Below are 15,848 nucleotides of genomic sequence, written 5' to 3' on the forward strand. Positions count from 1 at the left end.
AAGCATATATGAGAGGTAATTTGATTTATATGAATAATGTTTACAGACGTAAACAAATGCAAAAACGTAAAGAGTTAGAGGAAGAGATTAAATTGAAAGAACAGGCTTTTATTTTGAACCCACTGGATAATAATTTAAAAGTATCTATTACTGTGCTTAGGGAGCAATTTAATATGTTAATAACAGATCAGACTGCAACAAGTTTAAGGTACATGAAATATAATACATTTTCTAATGCAAATAAACCTGGAAGGTGGTTGGCCTATCAATTACGAAAGAAGCAGAAGTCAAGAATTATAGAGAAAATAGATTATAATGGTAAAATGACATCTCAACAAAACTTGGTTAAAAAGAGTTTTTTGGATTTTTATTCTAAGTTATATGCTTCTGAAAAAATACAATTTGAACAAATAGATAATTATTTACAGCAGGCACATTTTCCTAGATTGTCAGATAATCAAAGGGAAAAAATGAATTGTTCAATTACATCGGAGGAGATTAAGGTGACAATTAAGCAATTAAAACTTGGTAAGGCACCAGGTACACATGGATTTACAGCAATTTATTATAAGATGTTATCTGAAGAAATGATAGAACCATTAAGGGAATTGTTTAATAGTATTTTGTTGGGTGAAGAGGTACCTCCTTCTTGGAGAACTGCTTTTATATCTTTAATACCAAAGGAGGGTCAGGATTTGACTCAACCTAAGAATTATAGACCTATATCTTTATTGAATACAGATTATAAGATTTTCTCAAAAGTACTGGCAAATAGATTAATGCAAGTGTTGAGCCAATTGATTCATAGTGATCAATCTGGATTTATAACTGGAACATATATGAAATATAATGTAAGACAAATTATTAATTTAATTGAATATTTGGATAAGAATAATCAAATTCCTGCTGCTTTTATATTTTTAGATGCTGAAAAAGCATTTGATCAATTAGATTGGGGTTTTTTGTTTCAAGTTATAGACAGAATGAATTTTGGGGAAAATTTTTTGTCCGCCCTTAAGGCTATTTATCAACAGCAATCAGCACAGATTATAGTTAATGGGGGGGTAACAGAAGCATTTAAAATCGAAAAAGGAACTAGACAAGGATGTCCATTATCTCCATTGTTATTTGTGTTAACAATGGAGATTTTGTTAATTAAAATTCGTGAGTCTTCTATAATAAAAGGAATTAAGGTTAATAAGATTGATTATAGATTAAGAGCTTTCGCAGATGACTTAGTGTTAACATTAACTCAGCCAATAGACTCGGTAATTGACTTGGTTGAAATTATGGCACAATATGGGAAAGTTTCTGGTTTTAAGGTTAATTGTAATAAGACTAAAATATTACCGAAAAATATGTCTATGAATGGTAAAGATATGTTAGTTACGCTTACAGGTTTTGAAATGGTTAAAAAGGTAAAATATTTGGGAGTTTATATTACAGCTTCTAATGTTAAATTGTATAAGAATAATTATGAATCTTTATGGGTTAAGGTGCAAAAGGATTTAAATGATTGGAAAAAATTGCAATTATCTTTGTTGGGGAGAATTTCAGCAGTAAAAATGAATATCCTCCCAAAGTTTCTTTTCTTATTTCAAATGATCCCTATTTTTTAAAAAAGATACTAATTTGGAGGACTGGCAGAAGGGTATTAATAAGTTTATTTGGGCGGGCAAGAAGCCAAGAGTCAAGTTTAAGATTATGCAAGATATAAGGGAACGAGGAGGACTCAAAGCCCTTAATTTAAAATTGTATTATGATGCAGTGGTTTTGATATGGATCAGTGATTGGTTAAATTTAACAAATAAGAATATACTTTCTCTTGAAGGATGGGATTTGTTATTTGGTTGGCAGGCATATTTAATTTATGATACAAATTTTAAGGTTCATATCTTAAGGAGTGCTCTATTGAGAGTCTGGAAGAAATATTACTATAAATTAAATTATAAAATTCTTATCTGGGCAACTCCAGGACAGGTATTAGAGGGGATATCTAGGGGAGTTAATTTGGATAAAGTTTCTTACAAGGAATTACTTCGTCCGGTAGGACAAGATTGGCAACTTAAATCTTTAGTAGATTTGAAACAAGAAAATATTGAATATTCTTGGTTTTATTATAATCAATTGCTAATGAGGTGGCGTATGGATCAAAAAGTTGGTATTACTTTACAGGATGCAAATTTGATGAAACAGATTAAAGATCAATCTCAAGCTCATATTAAAAGAATTTATAATGCACTGATTGAATTGGATTCAGAAACAGAATTGGTTAAGGATTGTATGATAAAATGGGCGCAAAATATACAAGAACCAATTTTATTGGACACATGGGAGATAATTTGGGTTAGAAATGTAAAATTTACCCAAGCTCAAAACTTAAGGGAAAATTTTTATAAAATGTTTTATAGGTGGCATCTGGATCCTCAAAAATTGTCTTGTATGTATCCCAATTTACAACCTAAGTGTTGGAGATGTGGAAATTTAGATGCAACTTATTTTCATATTTGGTGGACATGTACGGAAGTTAAAGCATTTTGGATTAAGATATGGTGGAATATTCAAAATATTTTTAAGAAAAAGATAAAGTTTAAACCGCAGATATTTTTGTTGGGTATTATGGAAGACGTGGATGCCAAAGAAATGGAATTGATGTTGAACTTTATAACTGCTGCAAGACTACTAGTAGCTCAATATTGGAAAACGGAATGTTTGCCCACTATAGAAGAATGGTCACTTAAAGTCTCGAACTTAGCAGAAATGGCCAAGATTTCCGCTTATGTGAAGGACTATTCACAAGAAAGATATATTTCGGTTTGGAGAAGATGGATAGATTATATTGAGCGTAAATATGGGACCAAAAAATATCATTTGGTTTTTGAGTGAATTTTAGAGTATTATTGTTGTATAAAGGTCAGAATAGTTTACTTAGTACTATTTTTAATTATTAAAGTGATGTTATTATTATTGTCTTTAATAACTGTATATTTGTTTAAAAGAGAGTTAAAGGAGGTTATAGATATGTTATCTTAATAGTTGATTAATGTTAGTTAGAGTATGATTATTTTATTGTCAACCCTGTCATTGGCTCTGGGAAGTGAGGGGGAGGGAGGGGGGAGTGGAAGGGTGGGTTTGGGGAAGGGGGGGATTTATGTTGTAAAATATTATAAAATTTTCAATAAAAAAAATAATAATAATTAGTGATTTACATATATGAAATTGTAAGGCGTTTACATCTTAAGACAAAATACCGGATGTTAGGAAAAGTATGAATTTGTTATATAAATAATCTTATTTTTAATTTTCTCATAGAGCACATCTGTAATACCAGTACCAACAATGCAAGTTCAAGGTCCATCTGTCAGTTTGCCACCTTCTATATATACTGTATCAAATCCACATGCAGAACAAATGAAAAAACCTGGGCAAAATTTCATGTGTCTTTGGCAATCCTGTAAAAAGTGAGTGTTTCTATAATTCTTGCTAAGAATTAGTTTTATATGATATGTTTATGTGGTATGTTTTTGCTGACTGCATCAGTTTTAAATGCTTTGAAGCACTGAGTGTACTTTATATGCATACTAGATTTTTCAAGGGTGGTGTTTTTTTTTGGGGGGGGGAGATGCAAAAATCAGACCTGCATCTGAAAACGTAGCATCCACCTAATGTGAGAATTCAAATATTCTCATTATTGCTGGAAGATACAAGTTTGAAGGCAATTGGCCAGCTTACTTTGTTTATTGTCTGAAACCAAAAATTATGTCAAGTTGGCCAATTGGTAAAAAACTATAAACAGTGTTGAATTGTTCCCTGTCCATTCATTGAAATAGCAAATCTTTATAGAGCCAAGAATTTCTTCTTTTTAGTTCTCTATCACTGAAATACTTGGTAGTATTTTGCTGAAGAGCATTCATATCCCTTTACCTATCACCACTGCATAGCATCCAGATTCATAGTTTTTCCTTAAAAGTAAATGATACCCTTTGTACAATTTTTTGAATATCTCTTGTTTTGTATTTACATATTTTCGGTGTTTGCTTGTCTGTATTTGGAATCTTGCATAAGAACCCAGAGAAGCCGTGCAGAAACTACCATTACATTTTTCAACTGTCTTACCTTTAAACTCTTTTTGTTACTGTTTTAGAAATTTTGGAATAATGTTCTTAAACTTTTCACAGACAACGGAGTTGTACCTTTCCAAGTAAATGAATATATTATACATCATTCATACATTTAAATGTTATGCCCTGTTTGCAGATAACCATATAATTATTTGGGTATCACTAATCCTCAGACAGCTTTTCGACATACAACCCAATTCTGTGTGATTGAATCTCTTCATATTCTGCTCTATTTCTCGGAGTAGGTATTAAAGAATACTATAAATCAGATAGTGGGTTTTTCCCAAGATATATCTTTCAGATAATGGAGTGAATATCTCAAAAGTCCAATAAAATTGCATGCCACTAGTTGAACAGATTTTCTTCTCCCATTCAAACTTCTCTTTGCATAACTAGTCAGTGCTACAAGCTTTTAATACTGTCATGGTGATACGGGAAGTCTTTATAAGCTACTACCTAATAAAAATACATGGAATATTTCATTTCCATTTATTTATATATTGGTATAAGGGCTGCCTTTTCCTTTACAGAAATCTTGTACAGATAGCTCTTGAAAATGTAAATAGAACCCTTGAATAATTTTAGTCTGCCACTTTATTATAACTTCTGTTTTTCATGATTTATATGTAATAACTAGGTGAAGAAATTGATTGCAAAAGAGTATACTGTTTTCTGCAAAATTAAAATCCTTTCCATTTTCTAGGTGGTTTCAGACACCATCCCAAGTTTTCTATCATGCTGCAACTGAGCATGGAGGAAAAGATATCTACCCTGGACAGTGTTTGTGGGAGGGCTGTGAACCTTTCCAGAGACAAAGGTTTTCCTTCATTACCCACCTACAGGTAGAAATCTCTCATTCCTTTTCTAGAGTTTTATAGATAATTTTCATATAAATAAAAAAAGTGTGTTTTAGAAATTTCTGGAGTGCTGAAAAAGAGCCAACCATTTGCTGTAAAATTTTATTAGGCTTCTTATTTTTAGAAATAGGAATAATAAACATCTGAGTCTCACTAAATATGTGGAAAGAGTTTGAAATAAACTAAAAGTAGCCCTACTGGTCCATGACATGGTCTTTGCTGTCTAGGAACAACATCAAAAGGAATGAATTGAGTAATAAAAGGAAGTACTGGCTTTCTCAATCAACTCTTATCAATCATATAGTGTTTTGAAGGTAAAAATAAGACAGGATCATTGTAAGACACAGCATTATGTAAGTCTTTAAAGTTATGTATATGTTTTGTATACCAGTGAAAGACCTTGGAATGAGATTCTCATTTTGAATTTTTAGGCTAGTAGAGAGGAAAATGATATTTACACAAAGAAGAAATACTGTCAACTCTACAATGAACCGGGCTGAAGCCATCTTGCTTGTTCTAGGTTGCTATGAGAATGGGAGGGGGGAAGTGGAGGTTTTCTGCTAGTCTAAACAATTCTCTATCCGTGGGAACCAAGGTCATTTCTGCCAGTCGGATTGGAGGATTGGGTGTACTGTTAGAAAGCCCGCCAAACTATTCTATTGGGAAACGTAATTGATTGCATAGCTTTGGGGTGGGAAGTATAACTTTGTATTAGTGTAACTCTTTGAGGGGAATTTCAGACTTGGTTTCACTTTTGTTCATGCCGATACTTTGTAACCAATAAACATGTTCTTTGAGGAAGCCTCTAGCCTCCGAGTTCTGATTTATCTGGTCTCATCTACCAGAACTATGACATTAAATCAAGTCTCCTAAAAACTTTTGCCTTGGGATCCTGAGCCCCAGTCGCCTACCCACTACTTTTGGGAGGACGGCAAAGACTCAGGAAAGAAGCCGAAATGGAGAAGAAGGGAGAATTGGCTGCTAGCCTCAGCACGGCTCTGGCTGCCAGAGCGCAGGCTATTGTTCAAGCGAAGAGGAGCTCCTTCAGCTGGAGTAAGACCGATAACCCACATAATTCCACCTGAGAGGTTGGGACAAAAAGAAGGGATCCGGAACCTCGGGAGCTCAGCCACTCTGAGGAGACTCCCCAACGACGGAACATCCTCAAGGCTACTAAGGCGGAATTTCCTCTGATTTCATCCCACAGCCTTCAATCCCCTGTGCCAAGGAAGGTAAAAAGGCCAGCTGGATGGGATAATTCCAGACAGTGGAAATACCTGACAGCCATCCATAGTCACTCAGTTGAGTGACTGGCTCGAGGTCGGGGAGATGGAGTTGATTGCTCGTTCTGTGATCTCTGTCAGATGGGACACCAACACTCGCCGACGCTCCCACAGCTTCTGCACCACCTCAGCCAGCTTCGACATCAAGTCCGGTATCTAGGCATAGCCCCAAGCGAGACCAGCGTCCCACAAGACCAGGGGCCCAGCTGAAGGGGTTTCAAAGGGTGGCGCCTCCACGATCAATATCAGTGGCTAGCCTACCACCCAGCATACTGGGGACAACAGCCGGTGGACCACCTCCTATCAAACCCATGTTTGATGGAGACTTCAGAAGTTGTCCTTTTTCTTGAACCAAGTATGGGCTCACCTGAATCACTATGCCCTTATCTACCCCGACGATACCAGGATGGTGGACGCAGTTGCAGCAAACCTAGAAGGGGAAGCTGTGGAGTGGGTAACCAGCCTACATGATGAGCAAGAGCCAGAACTGTGGGACATCAATCTGTTTATGGCGGAACCAAGAGCCAGATTTGAAGATGAATCCCAGGCTCTGCAAGTTGAGAAGGACATCAATAGCCTGAGGCAGAGAGGACGACCAGCCAAAGACTATGTCCAGGAATTTCAGAAAATTGCTGGCAGGATCAGACAGTGGCTGGAACAGTTGCTGATTCACCATTTCAAAGAGGGACTAGATCAAGATTTATTCCAAGCATTCATCTACCGGGGAGTCCCTGATCAGCTCCGGGAGTGGTATTGCATGGCTGTCACCCTAGACATTGAACTGGGTCGTTACCGAGACCCGCCATCACTGAATCAAAGCTGAAGCGGAGCCAAGAAAAGCTCCTGTTTGGCAAATGTCCCAAACTACTGCAGTCGCCAGTTTTCTCAGAGCATCCACTAGACCCCCAATCAAATGTTTCCGATGTGGGAAATCAGGTCATCGGGCTGCTGATTGTCCGGTTCCTGTTCTCCAGGCCAAAAGTGCACCTGCCACCACCACAAAGCCAAAGAGGAACCCACGACCTGGACGTGAGAAGTTGAATTGGGCCCGTCAAGAGCAAGCTAATCAGATCACTCCCCCTCACTAGGGAGAAAAAGAAGCTCCACCCGAGCGCCTGCTGATGCTAGCTCCTTATGATAGTGACAAGAAGGGTGAAGATGACCCGATGGTAAGTTTACTCATCCCACCTTTCGCCATCTCCGCCAAAATCATAGTACCCAAGACAGGTGCCAAACAGATTTAAACATCCTTATTGACTCAGGTTGCACCAGATGTTTAATCAATCTCCCTATGGTGCTAAAGTTGGGGATCCATGCCAAGCTAATGCCCCTGGCCATGAAATTTAAGCAGGCAGATGGATCTCTTATCGGAGGAGCTCCTGTCACGCACCTGACCAAACCAGTACATTTAGAAATGGGGAGACACTGGAAAAACCATCCATTTTGTGGTGGTTCCTAAGATGACTGAGGCTGTAATCCTGGGTCTGGCTTTGCTCGATAAGTGGGGCCCCATGATTTGGTGGGAGGATGGAGTGAGGACTCTTAAGTTTAGCAACGGGACCCCTTCCACCCACATTGACCAGTGAAGTACAGGGGCCTGCCACAGCTGAGACTCTGGGAACTCTTGAGACTCTAAAAGCTGTCATAGAACACGTGCCAGGAATTCAACTAATACCAAGCAAATATCGAGACTTGGCAGAGGCATTCAGTGAAAGGGAATGTGATGTTCTCCCCCCACACTGGGCGACTGACTGTGCCATTGAAATCTTGCCTGGAGCCAAGCTTCCGAAGCCCAAAATGTATCTATGACACTCAGAGAGATGAAAGAACTGAGAGAGTACATTGACAAGAACTTAGCCAGGGGATACATTCAGCCAGCTAAATCATGCGTGGCTGCCCCCGTGCTTTTTAAAGAAAAGAAAGATGGATCAATAAAGTTCTGTATAGATTTTAAAAGATTAAATACTGTCAGTATTGAAAATATGAATGCCCTTCCTTTAATGAAAGACATGCTGGCTCATCTAGCCAAGGGGAAAATTTTCACTAAATTGGACTTAAGAGAAGTTTATTACCGAGTGCGGATTAAGGAAGGGAATCAATGGAAAACAGCATTCAACAGCCCTCTGGGAAGTTTTCAGTTCAAGTTATGCTTTTCAGTCTCCAAGGGGCCCCTGCTGTTTCATGCCATTGATCAATCAAGTACTGCATGATCATTTGTTCAAGGGGATCTTAGTCTACCTAGATGACATCCTTATCTACATCGAGACCATGGAAGAGTATGTCAAGTTAGTGGCTCAAGAAGCTGCTAAGAGCTAAACTTTACGCTAAGCTCTCTAAATGTGAATTCCATCAACCGTGCCTTGACTATCTTGGGTACAGAATTTCTAGTGAGGGGGTGGAAATGGACCCTGCCAAAGTTAAAGTGGTGCTGGAATGGCAGCCCCCCAGGGACCCACAAGCAGCTTCAAAGTTTTCTAGGATTCGCGAATTTTTACTGGCAATTCATTCCCTCGTTCGCTAAGACACCTCTGCCAATTACTAAGCTACTGAAAACTGGGAAAGGAGAGGAAAAGCCCCAACCTTGTCAACTTTTACATTGGTCTATGGAGCGCCAAGCAGCATTTGAGCCGAACCCATTCTCAAACACGCTGACCCTGAGGAGCAATTCATCATGCAAACCGATGCAAGTAATGTAGCCATGGGAGCAGTACTTTTACAAAGAAACCAAAAAGAAGACCTACAATCTTGTGCCTACACTTCTAGAAAACTGATGGACACTGAGAGACGGTGGGCTGTGTGGAAGAAGGAGGCTTTCGCAGTGAGGGGGCGCTATTGACTTGGCACCACTTCCTTGAGGGGAGCAAAGTGCCTTTTGAAGTATGGACTGATCATAAAAATCTAGAAACACTGAAAACCCCTCAAAAGTTGTCCCCTAAACAGGTCCAATGGGCACAATATTTTAACCATTTTAACTTTACTTTAAAATATTTTCCAGGAGGGAAGAATTTTTTAGCTGATGCCTGGTCAAGAATATCCCAATACAAGAGCCATTGAGAGGAAATCATTAATTCTATTATTCCGCTACCACAATCAATTTCTCAAGTGATCACAAGGGGCCATACACAGAGGCAATCTACCGAGACAGATAGCTGCGTGACCCAAAAGTTCAGGGAAGAGTTGAAACCTATATCAGGTTCCAGGAGAATAAATCCCTGTGAACCTATCAGGATGGTTTGGCCTGCCAGAATTCAAGCCCCCCAATGCAGTCATGATGCAAAGCAGGCTGGCCACTTTGGGTTCTTAAAAACCTTGCATTTAATCCGACGGCAGTTTTGGTGGCCAGAGATGAAAAAAAGCTATTGAAAGCTATGTAAAGAGCTGTGCCACTTGTGCTGCCATGAAGAAACATCCTGGTAAGCCTCCAGGGTTATTGCAACATGTAGCAGACCCATCCCAGCCCTGGGAGGAGATAGCCATAGATTTTATTGTTGAATTACTGGAAAGTAAGGGAAATACAGTAATATGGACTGTCATTGATCTCTTTTCAAAGCAAGCCCATTTCATTGCCTGCTCAGGACTCCCCTCCACTCACAAATTAGCCAAGCTGTTCTTGAAACACATCTACCACCTCCACGGAGCGCCAAAGAGGATTATATCAGATAGAGAGGTCCAATTTACTGTGAGGTTCTGGAGAGACTTTGTCAAGCTAATTGGGCCCACGCAAGGGCTCTCATCGGCTTTTCATCCTAGCATGAATGGATCGGCTGAATGTACAAATGCAATGGTGGAGAAATACCTCAGATGTTATGTTAACTAAAAACAGACTAATTGGGCTGACCTCCTGCCTTTTGCTGAAGTGGCAGCATTGACTTATCCCATTCAAAATAGTTACTGGCTGAGAGGTTGTTCCTATGCCTGAATATCCATATGAACCCCCTGTCTTGCAAACTTTAGATCAGTGGGTGACATTGTGGCAGCGTGTTTGGGCCAATGTAAAGAAAGCCTTAGCCCAAGCCACAAAAACGTATAAGGAACAAGCTGATAAGAAGTTGTCCCCTCAGAGGCCGTTTTATATAGGGGAGAAAGTCTGCCTATCTACCAAATATTTAAGGCTCAAATTACCTAGCCAGAAATTAGGACCAAAATTCCTTGGCCCCTTCCCCATAACTAAAATTATAAATCCTGTCACAGTTGAGTTTAAATTCCCTCGTTTATTAGAAAAGATTCACCCTGTCTTTCACTGCAGTTTGCTAAAGCTTGTCAGAGAATCCTCACTATGATCAATCCCTAAAAAAGCACCGGGTCCCATTTTAGTTGAAGGGGAAGCCCAATACGAGATCAAATGCATTCTCAATTCGAGATTGTATAAGGGAAAGTTACAGTACTTAGTGCAGTGGAAGGGTTATCCATTATCGGAAGCTAGTTGGGTGAAAAGTGTGGACGTTAAGGCAGACAGACTAATGCAGCGATTTTATGATAAACATCCTCAAAAACCTCAGGGGGATTCCTAATTTCTCCTTTTGTTTCCGTTCAGGATTTGCTTTCTCTTTAGGGGGGTCCAACTGTCAACTCTACAACAAACCTGACTGAAGCCATATTGCTCGTTCTAGGTTGCCACGAGAATGGGAGGGGGAAGTGGAGGTTTTCTGCTAGTCTAAACAATTTTGTGTCCTGTGGGAACCAAGGTCATTTCTACAGGTCGGATTGGAGGGTTGGGTATAGAAAGCCTGCCAAACTATTCTATTGAGAAATGTAATTGATTGCATAGCTTTGGGGTGGGAAGTTAACTTTGTAATAGTGTAACTCTTTGGGGGGAATTTTAGACTTGGTTTCATTTTTGTTCATGCCGATATTTGTAACCAATAAACATGTTCTTTGAGGAAGCCTCTAGCCTCGGAGTTCTGATTTATCTGATCTCATCTACCAGAACCATGACAAATACCCTGTTAAACGTTTCCTAAATTTCCTTCTGAATTTCAAAGTAATTATAGAAAATTAGCTGCAAACAATGAGATTATATTATTTATTGGAGATTTTCCATGTTGACCAGACATGTGTTTATTTGTTTATAAAGTTTTAATCAGTTTGTTTAACACAATACCACGACAGTGTACATTTACATTTTTAATTTCCAATAAAGGACAATATTTGTAGCTCAGGGTTGAAATGAGGGGTCCTTGGTGCTCTCTGAGCTGGGTTGTTTTCTTGCAGACATTTCATTAACCAAACTAGGTAACATCATCAGTACACTGATGAACTGATGATGTTGCCTTGTTTGGCTAGTGAAATGTCTGCAAGAAAACAACCAAGCTCAGGAGCACCAAGGACTCCTCATTTTTAACTTCCTACAAATATCTGGTACAAATACTGTACTGAAAGTCAAAGTATTTAAAAAATACTAAAAGAGCAGAATAATTGGTTAATACTTTAACTATAAGAATAGAGTCTAATTACAGTTGATAATATATTATTAATAAAAGATATTGTGCTGAAGATATGAACGCTATTAAATTTCTCTCTGAATGTAATCCCACTTACCTGAGAGTGGTCTCCTTTAACTTTATTGAGATATATACAACTGCGTATAATTGAACTATCAGGTCTTTTTGATATGAGATTAAAGTATAGTTATATCTGAGTTTTTTAAACTGCTAATAGTGACATAACGTATCAAATGTTTCCAGTAAACGCAGGATTTTAAAGTATTCTCCAGTTATACAAGATTGTGTTCCAAAATCAATTGATTCCTATTATTTTCATTTTTCAGTAAATAACAAGGCTATGTGTACAAAATGACTCTTTAAAAAATCACTTTCTTCTATTTATGCTGCTGATTATCCATATTGACTGGACAATGTACAGAATCTCCTGTGATGCTGTCCATTCAGGCACAATCTTCATGCATTCATTTGGATGTGTATAGTCCTTAATGGTTATGCAAGTTCACCAGTCAAATTTAAATTAATTCCAGTGTGATATAATAATACTACTTTCTCTTTCTCAAACAGGACAAGCATTGCTCACGAGATGCTCTCCTTGCAGGATTAAAGCAAGATGAACATGGACAAGTAGGAAGTTCAAAACCTTCCACAAAGTAAGAGCTGTAAACTCCCTTAATAATCAAATAGCACAGTCTTCTTATTCAGAAAGATATTTCATTGTGTTCAATATAAAAAGAATTGCAGGTCATATATTTTATGATGAATTTTGTGAAAATATGCTGTGTTAAACAAAATATAATCAATTAAGTTAAAAGTCTAATTAAAAGTTCCAAAGGAAGTCTGACAGAATATTAAAGTGCTTAATGGGTGATGAATTGCTTATCAATCTGTATATATCCATGTGGAGTTGGTAGTTCACAAATGATATGCAAACATGAATACATACATATATTATTGATAATTATATGTCATCAAGTTGGTGTTGACTCTTAGTAACCACATAGATAGGCCTTCTCCACAATGATCTATCCCCAAATTGGCTCTTCAAGACTTTCAGTGTTGTACTCAGCAGTATTGCAATCAAGTCCATCCACCTTGCTGCTCGTTGTTTTCTCCTCTTTTCTTCCCTCTTGTCTCCCAGCACCACTCACTTCTCAAGAAAGGTAGGTCTTCACATATGTCCAAAATATGATAATATGAACAGTGAGCATTGTTGTTCAAATTAAAAACTCTGGATTGATTTTTTTCTATAATTCATTTATTTGTTTGAGTTCAAAAGCATCAATACTTTTTATATCTTCTTTTTTCAAAGTCCATGTCTATGTTTTTACTTCCATAGAACGTCAAAAGAAAGATCATTATATGCAATCTGATTTTTGTAGGTGTAGATACAACATGGTGTCTGAGTGTCTTTCTGTGACCTTTACTGCTACACTTCAAAGTGCTAATATGACTTCCAATCACACTGTTGATAGTCTAAAAAGCAGAAGCTATCCATCACCTCATATCTTGATTTTCAGTGCTAACACGGATTGTTATATTTGATGCTATATATTAATTTTGGTTTTCTTTATATTTAATTTTCTGTTTTTTCTGTGCTTCTTGAATTTTATTAGTAGAATTTGCAGCTCATTTGCATTTGCAACTGTTTAGTAGTGTCATCAACATAGTATAGTTATTAATACTTTTCCCTCCAGTTTTAAAACTCTGCTCATCTTCCAATCCAATTTCCTTCAATATACAGTGTAGAGCATACATAGATTGGTTTGCCTCTGGCAAATTAATAGACCCAGATGAGTTTTGGAGGGAGCTGGGGATTATTCCTGCTGGTCTACTAAACATTACATCGAAAGCTTGGTCACCACTTGGAACAGGGTGGCATCTGAAGCTCTGGATCTGATTGCACCTATGTGATCTCTCAGCTCTTGTGGAACCCATCACTTCCCATAAATAGGGACTTGAAGTAAAAGAAGAGAAGTCTAGCATTGCTGGTACAGGTAATCCTCGAGTTACGAACATTCACTTAGCGAATTATTAAAGTTACGACATCCCCGCCAAAAGTACTTACGACCAGGTCTCAAAGTTATGTATGTTGCAGCATCATGGTGGTCATTCGCACTTATGAAGGACTGCAGAGATGATGCAACATTTTACTTTGGTGTCATGCCTGAGAGTTCTGCGCAGCCTTAGATGCTGGAGCCCTTGTCCAACCAGGCGGAGAAGCACTGGGCTAGCTTATCCCCTTCCCCACTGAGCCCCAGCCTCTCTCACAAGCAGGCGCAGCCCTGCCCCCCCCCCACTTGCTGGAGTGCTGAACCCACCCGGGTTTCACAAATTGCACTGCCGCGGAGCTGGAGAGCTAGGCGCACCACCGCCCTGCTCCCCTCACTTGCCAAAAGCATTCCTTTTCCAAATTGCAAGAGGGGCTCTTAAACAAACCTGCTTTCCAGATCCATCACACTTCTCTGCCGCCATGGATCTAGAGAGTTTGGTGTAGCACTTGCTCCTGTTTGGATGCAAGCAGGAAAAAAACCACCCAGAGGAAACTGACTGCCCCGTTTGGCTTCTAGATCGGAAGGAATGAGGCTTGGCCAGCCTGGTTCTGCCTCCCCTCCCCATGGCCTTGCTGCAAGATCTCCTAAACAGAGATTTCGCAGAGGATTTGCAGCTTTGCATAGCGCAGGTTGGCAGAACCAGCTCACCCCTCGTTGCAAGCATGATGCTGCTGGTCTGGAATCCCGTTCACGGCTTCCGCCTAACTCTCAAATGTGGCACCAAAGGTAAATTAGCGGTTGGTGATGGGGTGGGGAAGAAAGACCCAAGCAGCTTGGGGCCCCTAGGGGTGGAAAGAGGAGCATGGGGTATCTCAGTGGGTGGGGGGAGGCCTTTGATGGCTGGACACACTGGTCATGTTCCTGCACTGGGGCCCCCATGGCCTTCCCCACCTTGAGATACCTCATGTGCACTTAACGACCTGCACATTAGATTGGCGAATGCATGGGCGAAAGAGAGTGATCACGTTCAAGATACACAATTCACTCCTACGAATTCTCGGATTACAAATGTAATTGGCAGGCTCCATTACGTTTGTAACTCGAGGACTATCTATACTCTACTGCAGAGGAACCTGAACATATATGAGTTAAAGCTACGATTAAGGTCTACTTTGTGGCAGTAAGACTTGCTTGAATTCACTAACAGTTGGACACTGGCTTTGTTGAAATTCCAAGGAAATATCTGAGGCAAAGTCTTACATGGTAATCTGGAAAAGATATGGATTTGTTGGGGCTGATAGGTCCTTCGGACTGTGAGCTCAGCCACCTGATCTTTTTTTTTTAAAAAAATTTTATTAATTTTTATAATTAAACAATAAGTAATATGATGCATTTATGACACAAACATACACAAAGAAAAACAATCCAATTCACTACATTATCAGAAATGCTCAGTAGTTCCCGACCTGCCTCCACCCTCATCCACTTACCTTTCCTTCCTACCTCTAACCCACAACCTCTCCTCCTTCCTCCTTCCCCTTTCTACATCCCCCCTCTTCCTGACCACCTCATCGAGTGCAAGCTGGGATACCAACCGAGCGCTTCCTCTTATCAATACGATTATAACATATGAATACATCAATTTTTATTTTAATACTTCTAACCCCCTTCCCCCCCTGAACTTCCCGGAATCAAATACAGGACTAAAACAAATCATTCCAAATCTAACTTACAATTTAACTAAACAAATATAATACTAACAGTATATACCTACTTTAACTCTAATAAGGCAATTAAATTAATTAAAATTAATTAAAAACCGATACATCTACTCAAAAACTATATATCATTTAATCACTCCATACATCTAATATAATCTATTTTACACTTAAATTTTCCCTTCACTTTTTTCCCTCTCCAATCTATACTTTCAATAAAATCTTAAGTCAATACCTCCTGCTATACAGCTGGAATAAAAATAAAATCCCAGTCTTAATTTTTTACCTCTTTCAGAAAAAAAAAGAAAAGAAAAAGAACAAACAGTTCTTTACCAACATATAAATAAATTGTTCCATTTCCATAATAAAGTCTCATTTCCAGCATTTATCCATCTTTTGGCTTGCAAAGCTTGTTAAGCATTCCTTGCATGTCT

General features: G+C 38.7%; 1 protein-coding gene across 1 annotated transcript in view; it reads left to right on the top strand.

The window, feature by feature from the left end:
- ARID2 (AT-rich interaction domain 2) overlaps positions 1–15,848 on the top strand; it is a 152,343-nt gene that overhangs the window by 120,570 nt on the left and 15,925 nt on the right. Inside the window, exons 16-18 of the mRNA XM_015816902.1 lie at positions 3,313–3,461; positions 4,825–4,963; positions 12,270–12,355. Coding sequence (XP_015672388.1) covers positions 3,313–3,461; positions 4,825–4,963; positions 12,270–12,355 — 374 coding nt within the window. The remainder of the gene's footprint in view (positions 1–3,312; positions 3,462–4,824; positions 4,964–12,269; positions 12,356–15,848) is intronic.

The sequence above is a fragment of the Protobothrops mucrosquamatus genome, unplaced genomic scaffold (assembly GCF_001527695.2).
Source record: "Protobothrops mucrosquamatus isolate PMUCROS unplaced genomic scaffold, P.Mucros_1.0 scaffold526, whole genome shotgun sequence".
In the NCBI taxonomy this organism is placed as follows: domain Eukaryota; kingdom Metazoa; phylum Chordata; class Lepidosauria; order Squamata; family Viperidae; genus Protobothrops; species Protobothrops mucrosquamatus.